Source organism: Lampetra fluviatilis, chromosome 15 (genome assembly GCF_964198595.1).
Source record: "Lampetra fluviatilis chromosome 15, kcLamFluv1.1, whole genome shotgun sequence".
Taxonomy (NCBI): Eukaryota; Metazoa; Chordata; class Hyperoartia; order Petromyzontiformes; family Petromyzontidae; genus Lampetra; species Lampetra fluviatilis.
The window spans coordinates 10,826,277-10,844,814 of record NC_136289.1 but is presented as its reverse complement, the minus strand read 5'-3'; the positions used below and the strand labels follow the sequence as shown (position 1 = coordinate 10,844,814).

The 18,538-nt window shown below is 49.4% G+C and overlaps 1 protein-coding gene across 5 annotated transcripts in view; it reads right to left on the bottom strand.

The window, feature by feature from the left end:
* The window catches only part of ARHGAP10 (Rho GTPase activating protein 10), a 104,725-nt gene that overhangs the window by 55,653 nt on the left and 30,534 nt on the right, over window positions 1–18,538 (bottom strand). For 4 of the 5 annotated variants that reach the window (XM_078863204.1, XM_078863208.1, XM_078863207.1 and 1 more), the window contains exons 4-12: window positions 16,509–16,577; window positions 11,659–11,760; window positions 9,363–9,473; window positions 8,024–8,128; window positions 5,183–5,312; window positions 4,381–4,416; window positions 3,004–3,104; window positions 1,689–1,783; window positions 606–684 (exon numbers count right to left, since the gene is read on the bottom strand). In XM_078863204.1, the coding sequence (XP_078719330.1) occupies window positions 606–684; window positions 1,689–1,783; window positions 3,004–3,104; window positions 4,381–4,416; window positions 5,183–5,312; window positions 8,024–8,128; window positions 9,363–9,473; window positions 11,659–11,760; window positions 16,509–16,577 (828 nt within the window). The remainder of the gene's footprint in view (window positions 1–605; window positions 685–1,688; window positions 1,784–3,003; window positions 3,105–4,380; window positions 4,417–5,182; window positions 5,313–8,023; window positions 8,129–9,362; window positions 9,474–11,658; window positions 11,761–16,508; window positions 16,578–18,538) is intronic. The other variant, XM_078863205.1, reaches the window with a different exon arrangement.

Genomic DNA, 18,538 nt, shown 5'->3' with positions numbered 1-18,538 from the left:
ACGCCCGCTGTATATTTGTAGTTTGCGTGTCTATCTCCCCGTGGTCACGTGGATGTTTCTTCGGGACCTCTGCTTTCCCCCCTCCACATTTCGAATCAACATCACGCGTTTAGAGCATTTGGCTGCTATAATTTCCACACGATAAGCCACATCGTGGAGGAGGAGGGTGGAGGGAGCGAACACTTTTAGATTTGAAGCTTTCGTGACTGCAAGGATTCATACTCTCAGTTCTTTCGGTAAAGTCACGTAGGTAAAAAAATGAAATAAAAATTAATAAAAATAAAATAATAAAATCACAACGTTTCGGAGGCAACACAAGTCTCCGTCATCTGGCTGTGACGGTCCCACCTGATGACGGAGACTTGTGTTGCCTCCGAAACGTCGTGATTTTATTATTTTATTTTTGGATTTAAAGCTTTCGTAACTGCAGGGATTCATCTTCTTGCTTCTTTCGGTAAAGTCACGTAGACTTTACCGAAAGAACCAAGAACCAAGAAGATATTTTATTTTTTATTAATTTTAATTTTATTATTTTACCTACGTAGTGACTTTACCGAAAGAACTGAGAGTAGGAGCGAACACTGCCACCGGAGTTTTGCCCTCACCGGTTCTCTCCCGTCCATGGCCTCCATCCATTGCTTGCGGCTGTCTTCCGAGAGCGCCTGCAACGTCAGCACCCCGGCCCTGCGCAAGGTCGGGCGAGAGAGGCCGGCGGGGGGTGGTCACGACTCGGCGGCGCGGGCGGGAGGGTCAAGAACGGTGCGATACGAAAGCGGCACAATGCCCTCCGTGTCAAAGCTTCATATTCTATAGGGGGCCGTCATGAACGTCAATGCCCACCCCCCCCCACATACATCCTCCAATCATAGGCAGCTGCTTGCGGTGGCTGGCAAGGCATTCAAGTTCAAGAGGTCATCTATGTATGTTGAACTTCTTTCGCACCGTGCGTAGCCAACCGTGCTAATCGGAGGTGTGGGGGGAAGGACAACGAACAAAACACAAACGTAGTTTAAAAAAAAATGAGTTTTTAATATATATTTAAAAGTGCATAGCTCCAGTGGCTTTTTGATATCGGAAGGAAGAGCGTTCCAGACGGCCGCAGGAGCGCAACTGAAAACGCGCGAGGTGGACCGTCTTCATTCAACGGCTAGCGACAAGCCCCTGCCGCAAGGATGCCGGAGTTCGCGTGACGGCTTATGCTCTGTGACGAGATCACCAAGATTTTGTGGTTCATTCGTGGCAAGCACTTTGTGTGTAATCAGTGCGACATTATAATGTATTCGTTCGGCAACCGGGTAAATAAGCCAAGATACAAAAATTATATCATTCTAAACTGAAGTGTTGTGTTTTTTTTTATTTACTCTCTTGCCACTCCTCTGTTTGTTCAGCTGAGATTTGGGAAATAGTATCGTAAAGACGAAGAATAATCTGGGCATTTTCTAACGTCTCATCATCTTCAGCCTGCATCCATCCACTGCTGGATTAAGACCTACCTCCCCCCCAAAGCCGTCGCCATCTATCGCGGTTGTGCGATGCCACGATCCGTCTAGCTGCCCCCGCACGCGAACCGATCCCGTTGCTAAAATCCCTGCCGGGCACCGACCTCTGCGTAAAAAAAACTGACCGTGTCATTTCACTTTTCGACAAAACCCAAACGGCACCCTGCCCCCCCACCCCCCAATAAATACCTGTCGCCGAGGTCAACGTCGAAGCAGAAGCGGCGATCGATGGCGTCCGTGCGCTTGCGAACGCACGACCTCACGGTGAACTCCTCCTCCTCCGCCTGGCACAAACACGGCGGGCACGCACGCACGCAAAGACGGGAGAGGGAGGAGTCTCCACGCGGTTGACTACAACACGAGCACCAAACCTCGACCCAGCCGCGTGTCGCCTCACCAACTCGGAGCCCTCTCGCCCATCGAGCCAGACTCGGACGACTGTGGCAACGGTGAGGTAAGGTAAAAGGCGCAGGCCCCGGTGCCTGCTCGCCACTACTGCTGACGGAAGAACCTCCGCTTGAAAGAGCTCTATAGAGAGGCCCAACTGGAGGGTTGTTAGAGGCTCACTCTTCCATGCATACAACACACCTAGGGAGAGGTGGGAGTGCCCACACTTTACCCTACCCGCAAGGGACGCGCCAATCTCGGCTAGCTGTGGTGGATCCGATTCACGCTGCTGGGTGAACAGAGGCAGCGCGGGGTGGAGGAGGGGGGTTAGAGAAACTCGCACTGTTGTTTCAACTGCTACGCCGGGAGATGGAATCAAATCCAGTTAAATGTCAGTAATGTTTGACTCGAATCGCACAATGTGAACATTCAAACCGCACGGGGGCAGCGTCTGATGCGATTGGTCACATGACGACCAATTGCATACTTTGTCAGTCCACTGTCTGATGAAGGCCTAGGATGTGTTGCTCATGGTACTTGTTTGGCCATGCTTCAACAGGCGGTTCAGCGTGGGTTGGTTAAGGTTGGTAAACTTATCATTGAAATGAAATACGTTATCGATAAAGAAAAATGTTGATAACAATAGTCAACTTAACGAGCCTACTTGAAAGCTAAGCAGTGCTGAGCCTGCTTCAGGATATGCTTCTTGGCAGAAGAAACTTCCTGTTCCACATTCGCTCAAGGGATTCGAAACAAATCATTGGTAGATTTGGTATTCGTTTCAGACAGCCTGCAGGAGTTTCGCAGTCAGGGGAGATGATTGCTACGTGTTTTCCCAATGGAATAATTATCAGCAAAATGTTTAAATTTTGCCGAAATTTGGACCGTGATGCCAGTAGACATGGCCTACTCTGCTTTGAACGTCAAGGGATGTGTAATGTTCACTGTGCACCTCCGATTAGCAGAGTTGGCTATGTATGGTGGGAAAAAAGTATGAAAATACATACGTGAAGCAGATGCTGCGTATTTACGGTTCGATTCATCCGCAGTATTAACCAGGGCGGCTGGTGGGCTACAACCGGGAACACGTTTACCGCAGCGCGACCTGGGCTCGTACCGGCTTTCCCGATGTCTTGAGCTCGGAGGGGCCTCGGATAAACTGCCGGTTTGATTTCTTGTACTTGGAGTAGCTCTTCACCCACGTGGTCCCGAAGGGCCCTGCGCGACACGACAAGAACACACAGACAAGAACACAAACAGAGATACAGCGGGCAGTGGTCAGCAGATCTATTAACCATCTATTAACTATGCTATTTAAATTTTTGGCAGGTAAAGCCCAACGGAGCTATGTAGCTCTTTTTCCAAAGCGGCCTGGTCACGAATGATAGCTCAACGTAGTGGCGTATCACGTGGAAATGTGTAGCAGCCAAAAACTCTAAACACGTGATGTTGATTCTAAATGTGGAGGGAAAAATCTGAGGAACCGGAGAAAAATCCGCATTCAAACTCCAAATAAACAGGTGTCAGGGTCGGGATCGAACCCACGACCTCCTGCTTACCTGGGCAAGGGAGTTAACATTGCACCCGATTCAAGAGCCGAATGGCTCGCAGGGCTATACCAATTAATTGAAACTGAAAACTGAAACATCTCTATGATTCTGTTTTTTTGTTATTAGATCGCATAAATATAAATGTCGTTAAATCAGTCACCACCCAACACAGCAAGTTAGTAAGGTTTATCAAGTAAACAAAACATGCCAATTCGTGACTAGTTCAGCACACCGGTGTGTTGGAGAGTAAACCCACAACAATAATATTTCGCCACCACGGCGCCCTGCATAAAACGTGGGTTATCACGTTGTACCAGGGTACCCCCTCGATCGTGATTTCGATCGTGCAACCGACGAGCGGTAAATAAACCATGCCGTAAGCTGCCTCCCAAGAGGACGCAAGCGCATGCACCAGCGTGGGGATTAGTAGCACCGTGCGCGTGATCATTTGCAGATCGCAACGACGGCCGCCCGTCAGGCAAATGGCACATCGCGATTAAAACCTCCCGTCAAAAAGTTAAAATCCTCGTGAATTACAACAACCTCAGGAAGACCTATTTCAAAAGATGGGTAGAGATCAGTCGTTCAGATAAACGCTCGCTAAATCAGAGCGGCGGTCCAAGCTGGACGGAGAGTGGTGGCTCAGCGGTTGGCGCACTGCGCTGTGAACCCGGTGACCCGAGTTCGAATCCCGGCCATTGGCGAGTGACATGTGAAACCGGTTCTGGTTCCCCCTCCGCTTTTACCAACCCGCACTGACCGGCGTGGTGAAGTATGGCCAAACAACCTCCCACGACTTACGTGACATGGGGATGTCTTCATCCAGTACCGGATTGACAACGGGTTATGTCACATTATTTTATTATTGTTTTGTTATCATTCGCGGAAAGATTTGTGGCCATACTGCACCACACTGGGTGTTGCGGCTTAGTGAAGAAACTCACCTGACATGGGGAATGCGCCACTCACACTCAGGTGACCTGTACAAAAACACCATCACGTTAACATTTCCTGAACTGGAATCAATTCCAGATTTTGCGAGTTTTCAACTTGACTTGTGTGACGAACGCCCCTTCGCAGGGAACGTTAAAGTGTGTCCCTCGTGTGGATAAAAGAGGCCTATTGAAGTGACTTGGTAAGAAGTTCCCGCATCATCTCCTTTCCCGCGGGGCCAATTTCTGACAAAGTGCGATGCACTCCTAGATGCAGGGTTCTGAATATAAATGCATTTGTTTTGTGAAAATTACACCAATTGGACAATTTGAATTGGAATCGGGGGGGGCGGGGGGGGGTATACGGAATATGAGAAAATAATAAACAGCTGGATCACTAATAAAAAATTGTCATATCAACAAAAATAATTCAAGTTATAATGCCCTTAGTTTTTCCACAAAAGCCTCACTTAGTCTCGGAATTATTTTTCAGGAGAGTCCTGCATTGCGAATTTCTTAACTCTTTCCCATTCCAAGACGTCTGGAAGTTTCAGGGTGGTGGGTGTCCCGCTCACCGCTGAATCGGGGAACGCGCAAGCGGTTGCCGTTCAATTATATTCAGCGAGGAGTAGCGCCGCTGTTTTTAAAGACGTCCTGTACTCACCGCGGAGAACCGTAGCGACGCAACCGCGCTCTACAATGGCTGGCGCCAAACTGTGCCGCATGTCCTCCCGCGTGGCCTTTTACTTCCGATACACGCGTGCATGCGAGTCCAAGCGTGCGTGCGCGCGTGCGCGCGTGCTGGGGAGCGTACGTTTCTCCAGCACGTAGAGGTAGCCCTCGACGGTGTAGTCGCTGGAGCGCTTGTGCTCCTCGGGAGATTCCCGCACCTTCTGCTTGAGGCGCTCCACCTCGGAGCGCGTGCTCTCGAAGCGGTCGCGCGTCTGCAAGAAGCGACACACCCACGCTGGCGTGCGAGGCCTTACGCAAGGCTGCTGCTGCTGCGCACGGGCCCACGTGACCCCCCCCCCCAGCCCTCAGTGATGTGGCTTAAAATAATACATTGTAGACTGGCGGAATTTTGAATTATATTTAAAAACCCTCCCCAGTTCAATGGGGCTGCTAGCTCACTGCCTTGCGCGTTCCATGTTCAAGTCCTCCGTGGTCAGGGAGGGGGAGGGGGGGTCAAGTGGCTCAAGGGTCAAAGTGCCCAGCTGGCAATCCTGAGAACCTGGGGTAATAAATCCGGGCAGCTGCCTGCGACTAAACCGGGTCCCCTCCAGCGTGTTGAAGACTTCACCGTTGCAACCCATCACGTAACAATTTCGCTCTGCACTTAAGTCAGATACGACTGGGCGATGGATTGATTTTTTTACTCCAGGAAAGGACTTGCTGAGTCTCAAGACGACGCATTAGGAGGGTTTTGCGGTGGGAAGCTCGTCCAGTTCCATTGACGAGCGTTTGGCTTTATGTTGGCGGAAACCGGAGAGCCCGGAGAAAACCCACCAGGCGGACGTGGGGAGGGGTGGAGGGGGGCAGCACTCCTCACAGCCATCTCCTGGCCACCTCACAGCCCCACGTCCACAACGCCTGGCACGCCCTCGTGAGCCCTCACACTAAACCAGAGCCGCTGAGTTTCCGAGAGACCCGATGATCGGGTGCATCAAGGGCGATGTGCGTGTACGGTGCAGGGTGGTCCGGACCGTCTCGTGATGCTCTCAAAACAAAAATTAATATGCAAAGGAAAAAAAACATGTTAGGGGTCAATTAATTGGGGGGTCACAAGACATCTGGACCGCCCTGTACACGGGCAGCCCCTTGGCTAATCGGTGAAGAACCAAGGCCTCCCCACGTCGGTTGGTCAGTGCCGGCCGGTGAAGGAGGGGAGTGCAAAAAACGGAGAGCATTTAACGGCAGCACAGCAACGGATTGTGCTGCACTGCCCTCTGCTGCCCACCACGTAGCCCAGCAGCAGCAGCAGCAACCGCCGATAGAAATCTTCTTCATTTACGGTGGGTCCCCCATCCGAGCGTCATTCAGGCTTATCCATTGGCTGTGTCGAATGGTGGCGGGGGGGGGGGTAACGACGCATTTATATTCACGCAATCTAACCCAAATAATAACCTTTCGTATGGATGATATTGTATTATTGGTTATTTCTGTAAAGTCACGTCGAAGGGAAATAATAAAATAATACAAATAAACATAATAAGATAAAATTCGGCCACAACGCAAGCAGCCGTCCTCAGGTGAAGAACAGGTCTGTCTAATTATGCTATTTTTATTATTTCCCTGCTTCCGGACTTTACCGAAAGAACCAAGAAGATGAATCCATGCAGTCACGAAAGCTTTGAATCGAAATGTGGATAATACTGGTTGTGAAAGGCGACGTGTTAAACTGATGCAGGCTCCATCCTGCTTTGCTTCCGGATGACTCGAGCAAAGGGCATGATGCGGAGTACCCAGTGACGAGCGGTATCTGAACTTGATTATTATTATTGCTGGCGTATCCATCGACAGACCCGGCAACAAATGAGTAGCCGGTGCGGTCCAATAATCACAACAACAGCAGCGACGACACTGGAAGATCAAAGGCGGTCGGACGGGTGCGTGATGGTGCCCATAGCGCTCCGTGCATGGGCTGCGCCAGCGATAACGGCACTTGCACAACGAGTCTGTCAAGGTCATCGAGCAAAACGAGTTCTGAGTTCGATTTCTCACGCAGGAGAGGAATGTTTCCCGGCGGCAGCAAAAAATTAAAACGACCACCGGTCGAAGTGCGTTTCGTAATTCCGCATGGATATTGTCAACACCGCGAAAGAGATCACAACCAGCGGTGCCGATGTTGCTACATTCAGCCTTTGCTTTCTTAAACGGCGCCGCGTATCGCAGTGTGTATGAAACATGAACAGATTTTGTTTGTTCCTTTTAAACTAAAACATTATTTTAACACGTTGACAGCCATGCAATTTATTGTTGGCCGTCCAGCAGCCAAGCCCTTTTTTTTAAAAACCCTGTCCTTACTTCCTCCCCCCACCGCCCCCCCCCCAGTAGCAAATAGCACGTCTAGAGCAAAAATGCCATTGGGTCGATTAGCTCCACTGGAAAATTGCCACGCGATCCGTGGCGGGGTTTGTACGGAAGCCGGCGGTGTTGATTGAGTCTGTGTTTCTCAAAGACGCCGAGGGGGCGGGGGGGGGGGCTTAGGGATCGGAACACTGAGCCGGCACCACTGATATATCCCAGGGTCGATTATGGATTTCAGCCGCCTGTGATTTTAACCAAACGTGCAGTGAGCTGATGGCCTCAACCAGTTACCAATATGACTGCGCCAACATTTGTTTTTACATTAAATATGGCCCCGATTCCAGCTCTGAGAAGTCAAAATATCATACGTGGTGGGTGGGAAAGTGCTGCCCCCTTCTGTATGGACCAGAGGTCACTTTATGGGATATTAGAGGTAGCTCTGTAATTTCTACTTCCACGGGACATTCTCCAAAATGAAGGCTTGCCACTGCTCTGCGAGACTTCCCAATGGATACTTCGTCTTCTGACATTACACCGATTGCGCACACACACACACACACAAATGGGGGGAAAATATGAGCACGTGCGAGTGCTTCCCAACAACAGTGTGGGTGGTGAATGCACCTACCCTCTGTATGCTCATCTGCAGCTGTATCTTGTAAAGGTTGAAGTCCTTCGCGTACTCGTAGCCCTGGTGGTAGGCCGTGCACAGCCCGTGGGTGAACGCCAGAAGCTGTGGAAACAAAGACAAAGATCCCCCCCCATGTAGCCTTCACAGACTGTTGGGGCAAGGACTGTGAGCGAGAACCTACAAGGCAGCCACAGCACACGAGGGGGTGGGTGGCTAGTAGCTAATCTGAAAATATTTACTGGTGTTGGCTGTGAGCGGGAATCGAACTCGGGTCGTTGGGTTTGTAGCGCAGGGCACTAAGCTTTGCACTAATGCTCCCCACAGTCCCAGTTTTTTGTCAGTTGTGCGATCATACACCGCTCGAAACAATGCAGTTACGCGCATCCCTCCCTTCTTCTGGTGCTGCAGGATATTCTGCTCGCCATAGTACCGCCCCCCGGTTTATTTTGCAGCTCAGGAGGCGGTGACCCTCACGGGGAGAGCCATGTGCGTGGGGGGCAGGGCCCCCCCCCGCCACCCCAAGGAGGTAGCAGGTGCTGCCCCAGGGGCAGTTTGATGGGGTTTGCTTTATTAGGGGTGCCACGGTGGTTATGAGATGTTAACTACCTTGCGTGATATAATGGAGGCCGTGGGTTCAATCCCAACCCTGACGCCTGCCGTATATTTGGAGTTTGCGCATCTCTCTCTCCCTCCAGCTCTTCCCTCCACATTTAGAATCACGTGCATATCGAGTATATGGTTGCTATAATTTTCCACGTGATAAGCCACTTCGTTGAGCTATAATTTGCTCAGTGGGCCTTATCTGGTAAAATAAAAAAAATGTTGAGTAGTTTTAGTTTTAGCGATGTATTATCAGCGCCAAAATTAAACAAGTCATCTGATGATACTGCAGTGGCCCTTAACTGGAAAAATAATCATGTGTTTAATTGAAATTTCGATCTAAAGCTTTCGTGACTGCAGGGATTCATATTCTTTGGTTCATTCGGTAAAGTCACGTAGAAGGGAAATAATAAAATAATAAAAATAAAACAATCAAATTCTCACGACGTTTCGATTGCAACACAAGCAATCATCATCTTGCTGTGGTTTTCACACCTGATGACGATTGCTTGTGTTGCAATCGAAACGACGTGAGAATTTTATTGTTTTATTTTTATTATTTTACTATTTCCCTTCTACGCGACTCTACCGAAAGAACCAAGAAAATGTGTTTAATTTAGTCAACAGATCTGCTGACCACTGTCGTGATCGGGTACGGCGCCCGACTGGACGATCGCAGAACGTGCCGACGGCTGCCGACGGCTGCCGCGGGTGAAAAAATAAAATTTGAACTCACGGGCTCGATGAACTCGAACATCTTGCGCTCCTGCACGGCCTGCACGGTGCTGATGTACTGCAGCGACGTCTCGCAGAACTGGCTCCGCTCTTGCTCGACATACTTGTCGTGCTGGGGACGTCAAGATGCAGGACACGGGGAGGGGGGAGAGGGGGGATTAGGCGCGTAACGATTCAGCGATTGTGATCGAGTATATTCTGATGCGTTTGCTTCGTGTTACTCATTTAAAATATGCTCCACTTAAGGATTTTGTTTATATGTTATCTTTATTTTTTGTTGTTGATTGCCTAACGCTTCTCTGTTTTACTCGTGTTTCCTTGATTGTATTTATTTTGTTGTTGTTGTTGTTGTTGATATAACCTGCTGACGCTGCCCCCACTGGACATCTGTGAAAAAGAGCTTCATAGCTCATCAGATTCCACCGGTATGAATAATGATTCTGATCCTGATTTAATTAACGTACTACACGCGTCGTTTTCGCCAAAATGTATCTCGATTGTGGTGTCGGCATAGCGACGAGAAACGAAGAATCCACGTGGATTTCTTGCCGAGAACGGTCCGCAGGAGGCGAAAACCACAGAGCTACCCCCCCTCTTTGATGTCATGTCATGTGATCTCCAGTCCAAACAGAAGAGGGCAGCACTTTACCACCCTGTCTGTACAAGCGAGGCACGTTTGTTGCGTTACAGGCAGGCTGATGTTTGAATTCGCATGGTTTTTGTGTGTGTGTGCAGTCACTGGCGGTCAGCGCGCTGTGCTACGAACTCCTGGGCATCCCCTAGGGCAACTCAGCCTCAAATGAGTACCTGGTACGGTGTGTAAACTTCGCCACTCGGGAGACAAAGGCGGCCGGGCGTGGTTCTGGCCACCCACCCCCTCGCGTACCGTGCCGGCCTTCATAGGTGCTACTCGCTAACAGCACTTGCCCCAAGTCTGTTAAGGCTACACGGGGATCTCTGTATTTGTCTTTGCGGTCATTGGTGACTGGGCTGAGACCATCAGCTCGCTGCACTTGTGGCTGCCTGGATTCGAACCCAGCCAGTGCCCGTTCAACCGCTCCGGACCTCGGAACCGCAACGCCACCTTCCGACTGCACCAGATTCTAAAGAGGAAAACGCGTCCCCGGCGCCCGTTGGATACTTATTGACGCGTGCTTCTTGTCAAGAGGAAACACGCTGTCTGGAGTTGACTCCCACCCCCACCCCCCCCCACCCCCCTAGGGATTTAACGTTTGAGAAAATTTTTCGGGGAAAAATGTTTTCACCTTCGCCCCAAATCAGGATCGAGTTTGTGATCGTAAATCACGTGACGGAGCGCGAGCGGTTTGAAAAGGAAAAAAACATCCTCGCAAAATGTCTCAGGATAAGTCTTCACGACGATCGACGGACGCACTCACAACGCACGTCTAACCGCGCGCTTGGAGGCCGCATTATCGCCTCTAAATTTACGCGGATTAAATGCAAATAATATGCCGTTACATTTGGGCTCGTGGAGCAAACAAAACCCGGGGCGGGCGGTTAAATGCGTTGATGCCCAAAAGGCAGAGAGGAAGTAAACACTCGGACGCTTTCCTGCTTGAGAGGCAATGGAAGCTGACGAATCACAGGGTGACACTTGTGATACGTATCAATATTACACCGAGGCAGAGAGAGGAACACACAATCACATGTTACAGCACACAATCGTTTTTGCTTTCAAACAGAGCGATTTGCTCACCTTTCAAAAGTGTTTTGCTAACCAACTTTGTACTCCTATCGTTCCTTTAACAACTGTTTGTTCTTATGCCCCTACTTCGTGCACAGGCAACAGATGAACGGACGCTTGGCCAGACCGTGGGTGATGGTGAAGCCTTGGGGGTGGATGGATCACGGTTGACAATGACGGAGGAGAGCAGATAGTGCCAACCCGGCAACGCGGCTCGGGGAAGAAAATCGATTTCAACGTGTGGATGGTAAATAGGGTTGTAATCAAAATTGATGATAGTATTGATGGTGACAATGATGACCACGACGATGATGATGACGATGGCACTGCCGCTTGTGGTTGTGCTGCGTAGCTCTCCAACGTTCTCAGGCTGCACCCGAGCGTTGCTTCGGCGCGACTTTCCGCACGTTTGCACGCCACAACTCTTAGGGCTTTTTCAACGAGCCTTCCAGAAGATCCCAGGGCGCGCAGCGAAACGTCGGGCATCGCGCAGAACAACAACACGCGGCGGCGACAAACGGCAAACACATCGGAGGGGCGGTGACGGTGACGGTCGGTGAGGGAAGCGAAGAATCGACGGCCGCTCGCTTACCTCGGCAAACTGAGCTTCCTTCTTCTTGAACGACAGCCCCAGGTTCTTCTCGACGAGGCTGTAGTACTTCTCCGTCTGTTTCTCGAACTTCTTCTTCTCCTCCTGCCGGCGGGAACAGCGCGGGAAAGGTGACACCGGCGTGTTGGGGAGTAAACCCGAGTACTGCGACGTTTAGCATTTGATTGCAGCCAGCTTCATCAAGCGATTTAGCCAGATCTGTGAAGAGGTCCTCCCCTGCGGTAAATGCTATGGGCTTCCTCCACAACACACCAGTGTGTGTATAAGTAGTAACGCACGTTTTGTTTACGTGAAAAAAAACCTCACTAATTGGCCGTGTCGGCTGGTGGCCGGTTCAACAACATTCATATTTACGCAATAAAACCCAATTTTTCTTTTGGATCACATTGTTCGAAGAAAGCCTCCTAACTGCCACGTGTTAAACTGGCAGGGGTCACGCGTCTCGACTCCGTGGTGAGGCAGTGTTTTTGTTGCGTTTCTGGCGCCCTCCACAACTGGGAGGGGTCAACCGCCGAGATGCCACCGAGGCCCACCCCGCCAACGCACCACACCCCAGCTGGGGGGGGGGCCGGGGGGGGTTGGGCGATGACTACGAGGACGACAACTTGTTCGGCGGGATTTGACGACAGACTTTTGTCGAGCGGCAACAACAGCAGCAGCAGCTGCTGCTGCTGCTGTTCGCGCGAGCGACTCAAAACTTTGGTGCACGCGGGGTTGTCGTCCCGGAAGCGCGTGGTGCGTCGTGGGGGTCACGCTGGCTCGGGCATTGGGAGTGGTGGTGATGGTGGGGTGGCGGGGGGTGGGAGCGAGAAGGCTAGCCCCGGACAAAACAAACGCGCAGACGATGTTACACGCAGCTTGTGTCGAAACGAGGCGAGAAAACCCATATGTTGTTCACCGGCTGTAGAGAGCGGTTGAAGCGGTATAAACGCACCGTCTCTTTTTGTTGTTGTTTCTTAAAAGCCATCGCTGTCATTGCTGACGTGCCTGCGGTCACGTGGGCAACGAGTCACTGACCCCCGACAAGTGGAGAGCAGCTTATATGCTAAACCTAAAATTATTAATTTGCCGCTTCGCAAGCGCCGGTTCATCGGCAAAGCCGGATAATCCGCTAATTAACTGTATATGGCCCATCTCTTAATTGCGCTGCAGTTTAATTTGTTCTGGCTCAGAGCAATCTCGTCGAGTTTTAGGGCCACGCGTCTCCGAACAAACGAATGAGAATTCTAGATTTGAAGCTTTCGTGACTGCAAGGATTCATACTCTTAGGTTTTTTCGGTAAAGTCACGTAGGTAAAAAAAAAAAATTTGAAATAATAATAGAAATAAAAATTTATAAATCACGACGTTTCGGAGGCAACACAAGTCTCCGTCATCAGGTGGATGACTTTACCGAAAAAACCTAAGAGTAAGAAGCAGAGGTCGCAACCGGGTACCCGATACCCGTACCCTACCCGATACCCGGCTACCCATACCCGGCCAGGTACGGGTAGCCGTTTGCGACCCTGGTGAGGCCGGGTACGGGTACGGGTAGGCCGTGAGTCACTGGTCAGTAACCGTTTGCCACTCATTTCGGGTAGGGTACGGGTAGGGAAGGGGAACCCGTACCCGGCCGGGTACGGGTACGGGTACCCATTTGCGACCCTGATGCGGCCAGGCACGGGTACGGGTAAGGAATCAAAACCCGTTTGCGACCTCTGGTAAGAAGACGAATGAGACACCGCGATCCCGCCTCCGTTTCCCGATGGCCGCTTCCCATCGGCGACATTTCTGACCCCATCCTCCAGCGAGGCCGCCTTGCAGCTTCGTGACCCGGCACACAGAAAATGGATGGCGGGGTCAGGCCGAGACGGCAACTATTCTTCTCTTCTTGGTTCTTTCGGTAAAGTCACGTAGAATGGAAATAATAAAATAATAAAAATAAAACATCATAAAATAATTCTCACGATGTTTCGGCCACAACGCAAGCAGCCGTCCTCAGGTGAAGAACAGGTCTGTCAGAAAGACAGCGTCTGAATGAGAATTATTTTATTGTTTAATTTTCATTATTTTATTATTTCCATTCTACGTGACTTTACCGAAAGAACCAAGAAGATGAATCCCTGCAGTCACGAAAGCTTCAAATCGGCAACTATTTTCTTTGTTCGTCCATCCTCGAAGACACGTCGAGCCGTTCCGCGTTCGTCATCGCGCCGGTGACGAGCGCTTGACGGACAACGAGGAAGAACCAAACCACGGTGGCGAAATGCTATCGGCATCTCATTTGCGTCGACTCATGACATATTGTTGACCTTTTGTTCCGTCTCATTTCTACCGTCTCAAACATTGCCTCTCATCTACAACAGAGGTTTGTTTGGGGTTAGATCGCGTAAATATAGAAATGTGTCGTTGAAACCCGCCACCCCCCGACACAACCAACTAGTAAGGGCTGTCACGTAAAGAAAACGTGGCCAATTCGTTACTAGTACAGCACTAGTGTGGAGTGTAGTGTATAGTGTAGTGTGTAGTAGTGTAGTGTATAGTGTAGTGTATAGTATTGTAGTGTATAATAATGTAGTGTATAGGAGTGTAGTATATAGTGTAGTGTATAGTAGTGTAGTGTATAGTGTAGTATACTAGTACAGCACACCGATTGTGTGTTGAAAAGCCAAGCCACAGTATTTACAATCTGAGTACGACGTCTTGCCAGTAATTTACAACTAGCTTCATCAGAGTTTGTAAATGTTGTGGCTTGGCTCTCCAACACACAACCGGTGTGCTGTACTAGTGACGAATTAGCCACGTTCTGTTCACGTGACAACCCTTACTAGTTGGCTGTGTCAGGTGGTGGCGGGTTTTAACGACACATTTCTATATTTACGCGATCCAACCCAAAAAAACCCTCTATTATATGGATGATATTGGTCGCGAAAGCCTGCTACGTGTTAAACTGATTGCCTCTCATATTTTATTCCGTCTCACTGGGTGCTGGGACATACCCTCTTGGCAAACTGTTCAAAGGTTTACCAACAATCTGGGAGACGCAAACCGGAGAGCGCAACAAAAAAAAAGTTGCAACAATTTGCGAAGATGCAAAATAGGTGCTGCTGCTGCTGCTACGCCGACAGCTTCCTGCACCGCCAATGAAACACTTCAGCAGGCGACGGCGCGTCGGGAATCGCGCTACGTAACCCGTGCAAGTTGTCTCCGTGGGCCACAAGCGAGGCAACGCCCCGGCCGGGCCGGTTTCACCACCACTTGGTGATGCGCCAAGAGCAATGCGAACGCCGCGTGACTCAGAGAAGTGCGATAGGCATCCAGAGGAAGCAGAAAAAGTGATTTCTTGCTCAAATGAGCACTTAAGGGGGTGCCCCTCTACCACGAAGAGTTCTGAGCAAGTGGTAGGAAATCCCACACTGCTATGACAGAGCAGACACCACTGATTTTAACGACCCTGGAGGGATGATGGGTTCGAGTCAATCCTCCCCTCCACCTGATTGCTAGCCACTCGCTCTACAGCTCTGCCGCCTGGACGGTTAGATAATAATCGTAATATAATTATGCAATTTGTAACGCACATTAGTAATTCACGGACATAACTGACCATCACTCCGAGGTGGAGCCAATCTCGGAGTGTCGCTCGAAAACCAGAAGAATGAGGTGGGGCCTTTAAATGTCTCTTCAAGTCATAAACCTTCAAGTACCCTTCACCCCGCACGAGGTCCCCCCCTGGGTGGGGGCGGTGAGCCCAATCTCCCCCCTTCTTTGGGGCCCTGTCCCCACAGAAATCGGGTTGCTGTTTGCGGAGTTTCTGTTCCCCCCTCCGCTCTGCCATCGGTGTTTTGTAGCGGGCTGGCGTTGAGTTGTGATAAAAACTATTCTTTAAAAAAAGCGCCTCTTTAAAGTCGGTGCAGAGCGAACGCTGCTGCTGCTACTGCTGCTACTGCTGCGAATGTGCAGCAGCAGCAGCAGAGACGGTGACGATGATGACGATGATGACGACGATGACGACGACGACGATGATGACGACCACGTTTCGGATGGCGAGAGCTGCCACGGTGAAAAGATGCGCGGCAGTGAGCATGGTCCCACTCCTTGGTTTGGAGAGGAGGTTGTTGTTGTTGGTGGTGGAGCTTGTGATGACTTTATTCCCTTGCGATCCAACTCATCGTTGCGACGTGATTCAAGCATCGACCGTTTTGTTTTAACGCTGCGTCAAATGTAATGGTCTCTAGTGGCTGGATGATGATGATGATGAATGAATTGGCATGCAGTGTACATACGAAGAGTAAGAGTCAAAATGGTTTGAAAGGAGGAACCAACAGTTTTTGAATGCTCACATGAATTCAATAAATACGTGTGTGTCCATGTGTGTACCCTCTGGGGCGGTGGTGCAGTGGTTAGCGCACTGCGACATGAACCCCAGCGACCCGTGATCGATTCCCGCTCACGGTCAACATCAGTGATATATATCAGCGACGGATATCCTGAGCGTCCTGAATTAAACTGGGTTGTCAAGTGCGGCGAGCTGATGGTAACAATGCTGGTCACCGATTGTGCTAAAGTTAAACACGTGAAGGCCGTCGTGACCAAAGTTAGGATTTACAATTAATTTGAGTGTCAGATCACGCGACGTGACCCGAAAATCAATTATGAAGCTTGATTTGGATAAAATACAGCTATGATTCTTATATACATTTAAAGCTATTGGTTTGAACGTGATGCAAAAAAATATTTATCTGTGGCAGGGCGTGTGAGAAAATATGCCACAAGTGCGAAAATTTATATTTTAAAAAAGACGTATGCAATCTCTTTCAAAATAAAAGTTCACTTAAATTCTCGCTCCACTCTCACCTTGGCTGTCTCCAGTTGCTGCCTGAAAGACTCCAAAGGTCGAATCATGATCTTCTGAGCATTTTCCATCTGTCAAGGCGAGTCATAACACACACAAGACACACGCGCACACACACACAGCAGAGGTCGCAAACAGGTTTTGATTCCTTACCCGTACCCGTACCCGGCCGCACCAGGGTCGCAAATGGGTACCCGTACCCGACCGGGTACAGGTAGCCGTATCCTACCCGTACCCGTACCCTACCCGAAATGAGTGACAAACAGTTACTCACCAGTGACTCACGGCCTACCCGTACCTGTACCCGGCCGCACCAGGGTCGCAAACGGGTACCCGTACCCGGCCGAGTACGGGTAGCCGGGTAGCCGGGTATCGGGTATCGGGTACCCGGTTGCGACCTCTGACACACAGGCAATACTATTACTCATAACAACTCACTTCCAGTGTCAACAACAGCGTATCTGTGGAGTTGATGAAGTATTAGCTCCAGTAGTCAAAAGACTTTGACAACCTCAAGAAATTTCCTTTTTTTCTTGGCCTCATTTGCATTCCCTGACATTCTAACTTACTTTTCTAATCCCTCAATACGACACCTCTTGCTTGCGTATGTTCTCTTATCCATGTGCACCTCATTCAGTCTCGGTATAATTCAAAGCATGCTTCCTTGCGCACTTTTAAACTTTTGTTCCATCTTATTCGTCAACGACCGTGCTTCTGTTGCATATACGACAGCATGTCGTAGACACTGCTTTGAATAGACTGTATTCTTTAAGCACACTGTCTTCTTCTTTTGATTTGTGGTCCTTCCCCGACACCTCCAATGAGCACGGTTGGCTACGGAAGGTGTTAAATAAGTTCAACGTACATACGCTGGTAGAATAGCGATGAATGCGAGATGATTTCAAAGCTAGTTTCACCATGCGACTCAGGGGTCAGAGATACTGCGCAAGCACTGCTGAGATCCTGGATTCCAATCTGCATTTCAATCACCCATGGTTAAATCGGGCTCAAGCGTAGTTGATGCGGCAAGATGTTAACTACCTCGACTGGTATACAGGAAGTCGTGGGTTCAATCCCGACCCTGGTGCCTGTATATTTGGAGTTTGCATGTCTCTCTCTCTATCTTTGCCGTGGTCGTGTGGATTTGATCTCCTGGTCCTCCGGTTTTCCCCTCCACATTCAGAATCAACATCACGCGTTTAGCGTATTTGGCCGCTATACATTTGCACATGGTGAGCCGCTTATTGTTGAGCTATCATTTGTGGCAGCCAGGTCGCTTCTGACAAAGAGCTGCATAGTTCAGTTGGGCCTTACCTGGTAAAATAAGAAATAGTTTAGTAAATTTCGATTTAAAGCTTTCGTGACTGCAGGGATTCATCTTCTTGTTTCTTTCGGTAAAGTGACGTAGAATGGAAATAAAAAAATAATAAAAATAATAAAAATAAAACATAATAAAATAATTCTCACGACGTTTCGGCCACAACGCAAGCAGCCGTCCTCAGGTGGAGAACAGGTCTGTCGAGAATTATTTTATTATGTTTTATTTTTATTATTTTATTATTTCCATTCTACGTGACTTTACCGAAAGAACCAAGAAGAGAAATAGTTTAGTAGTTTTAGTTTAGTGATGTATTATAAGCCACAAAATTAAACACGTCATCTGGTGATACACCATTGCCAGTGGTGCACAAAGCACTAACAATAAAAAAATATAACTCAACACGTTCGTCAATAAAACGGGGGCCTTAAAAGAAAATAATTTACAAATAGGCAACGTTCGTCAATGGCCCTTCGCCACAGTGCATAGGAAGGTAGAGTGGCTCACTCAGGAGTGGCTCACTCAGGAGTGGCTCACTCCACCTCTCTGCCCTCTCTATTTGTGCGCTTTGAAGAAGGCCTATTGTCGGGAACGTCGCATATTATTAAAAACAAATTCTTCTATGGCCACACTGTTATTGACGAACGTGATGATTTTTTGTTTTACTCCCAGTACAATTGAACAACTGACAAACAGAAGCGCTTGAGAAGTTTG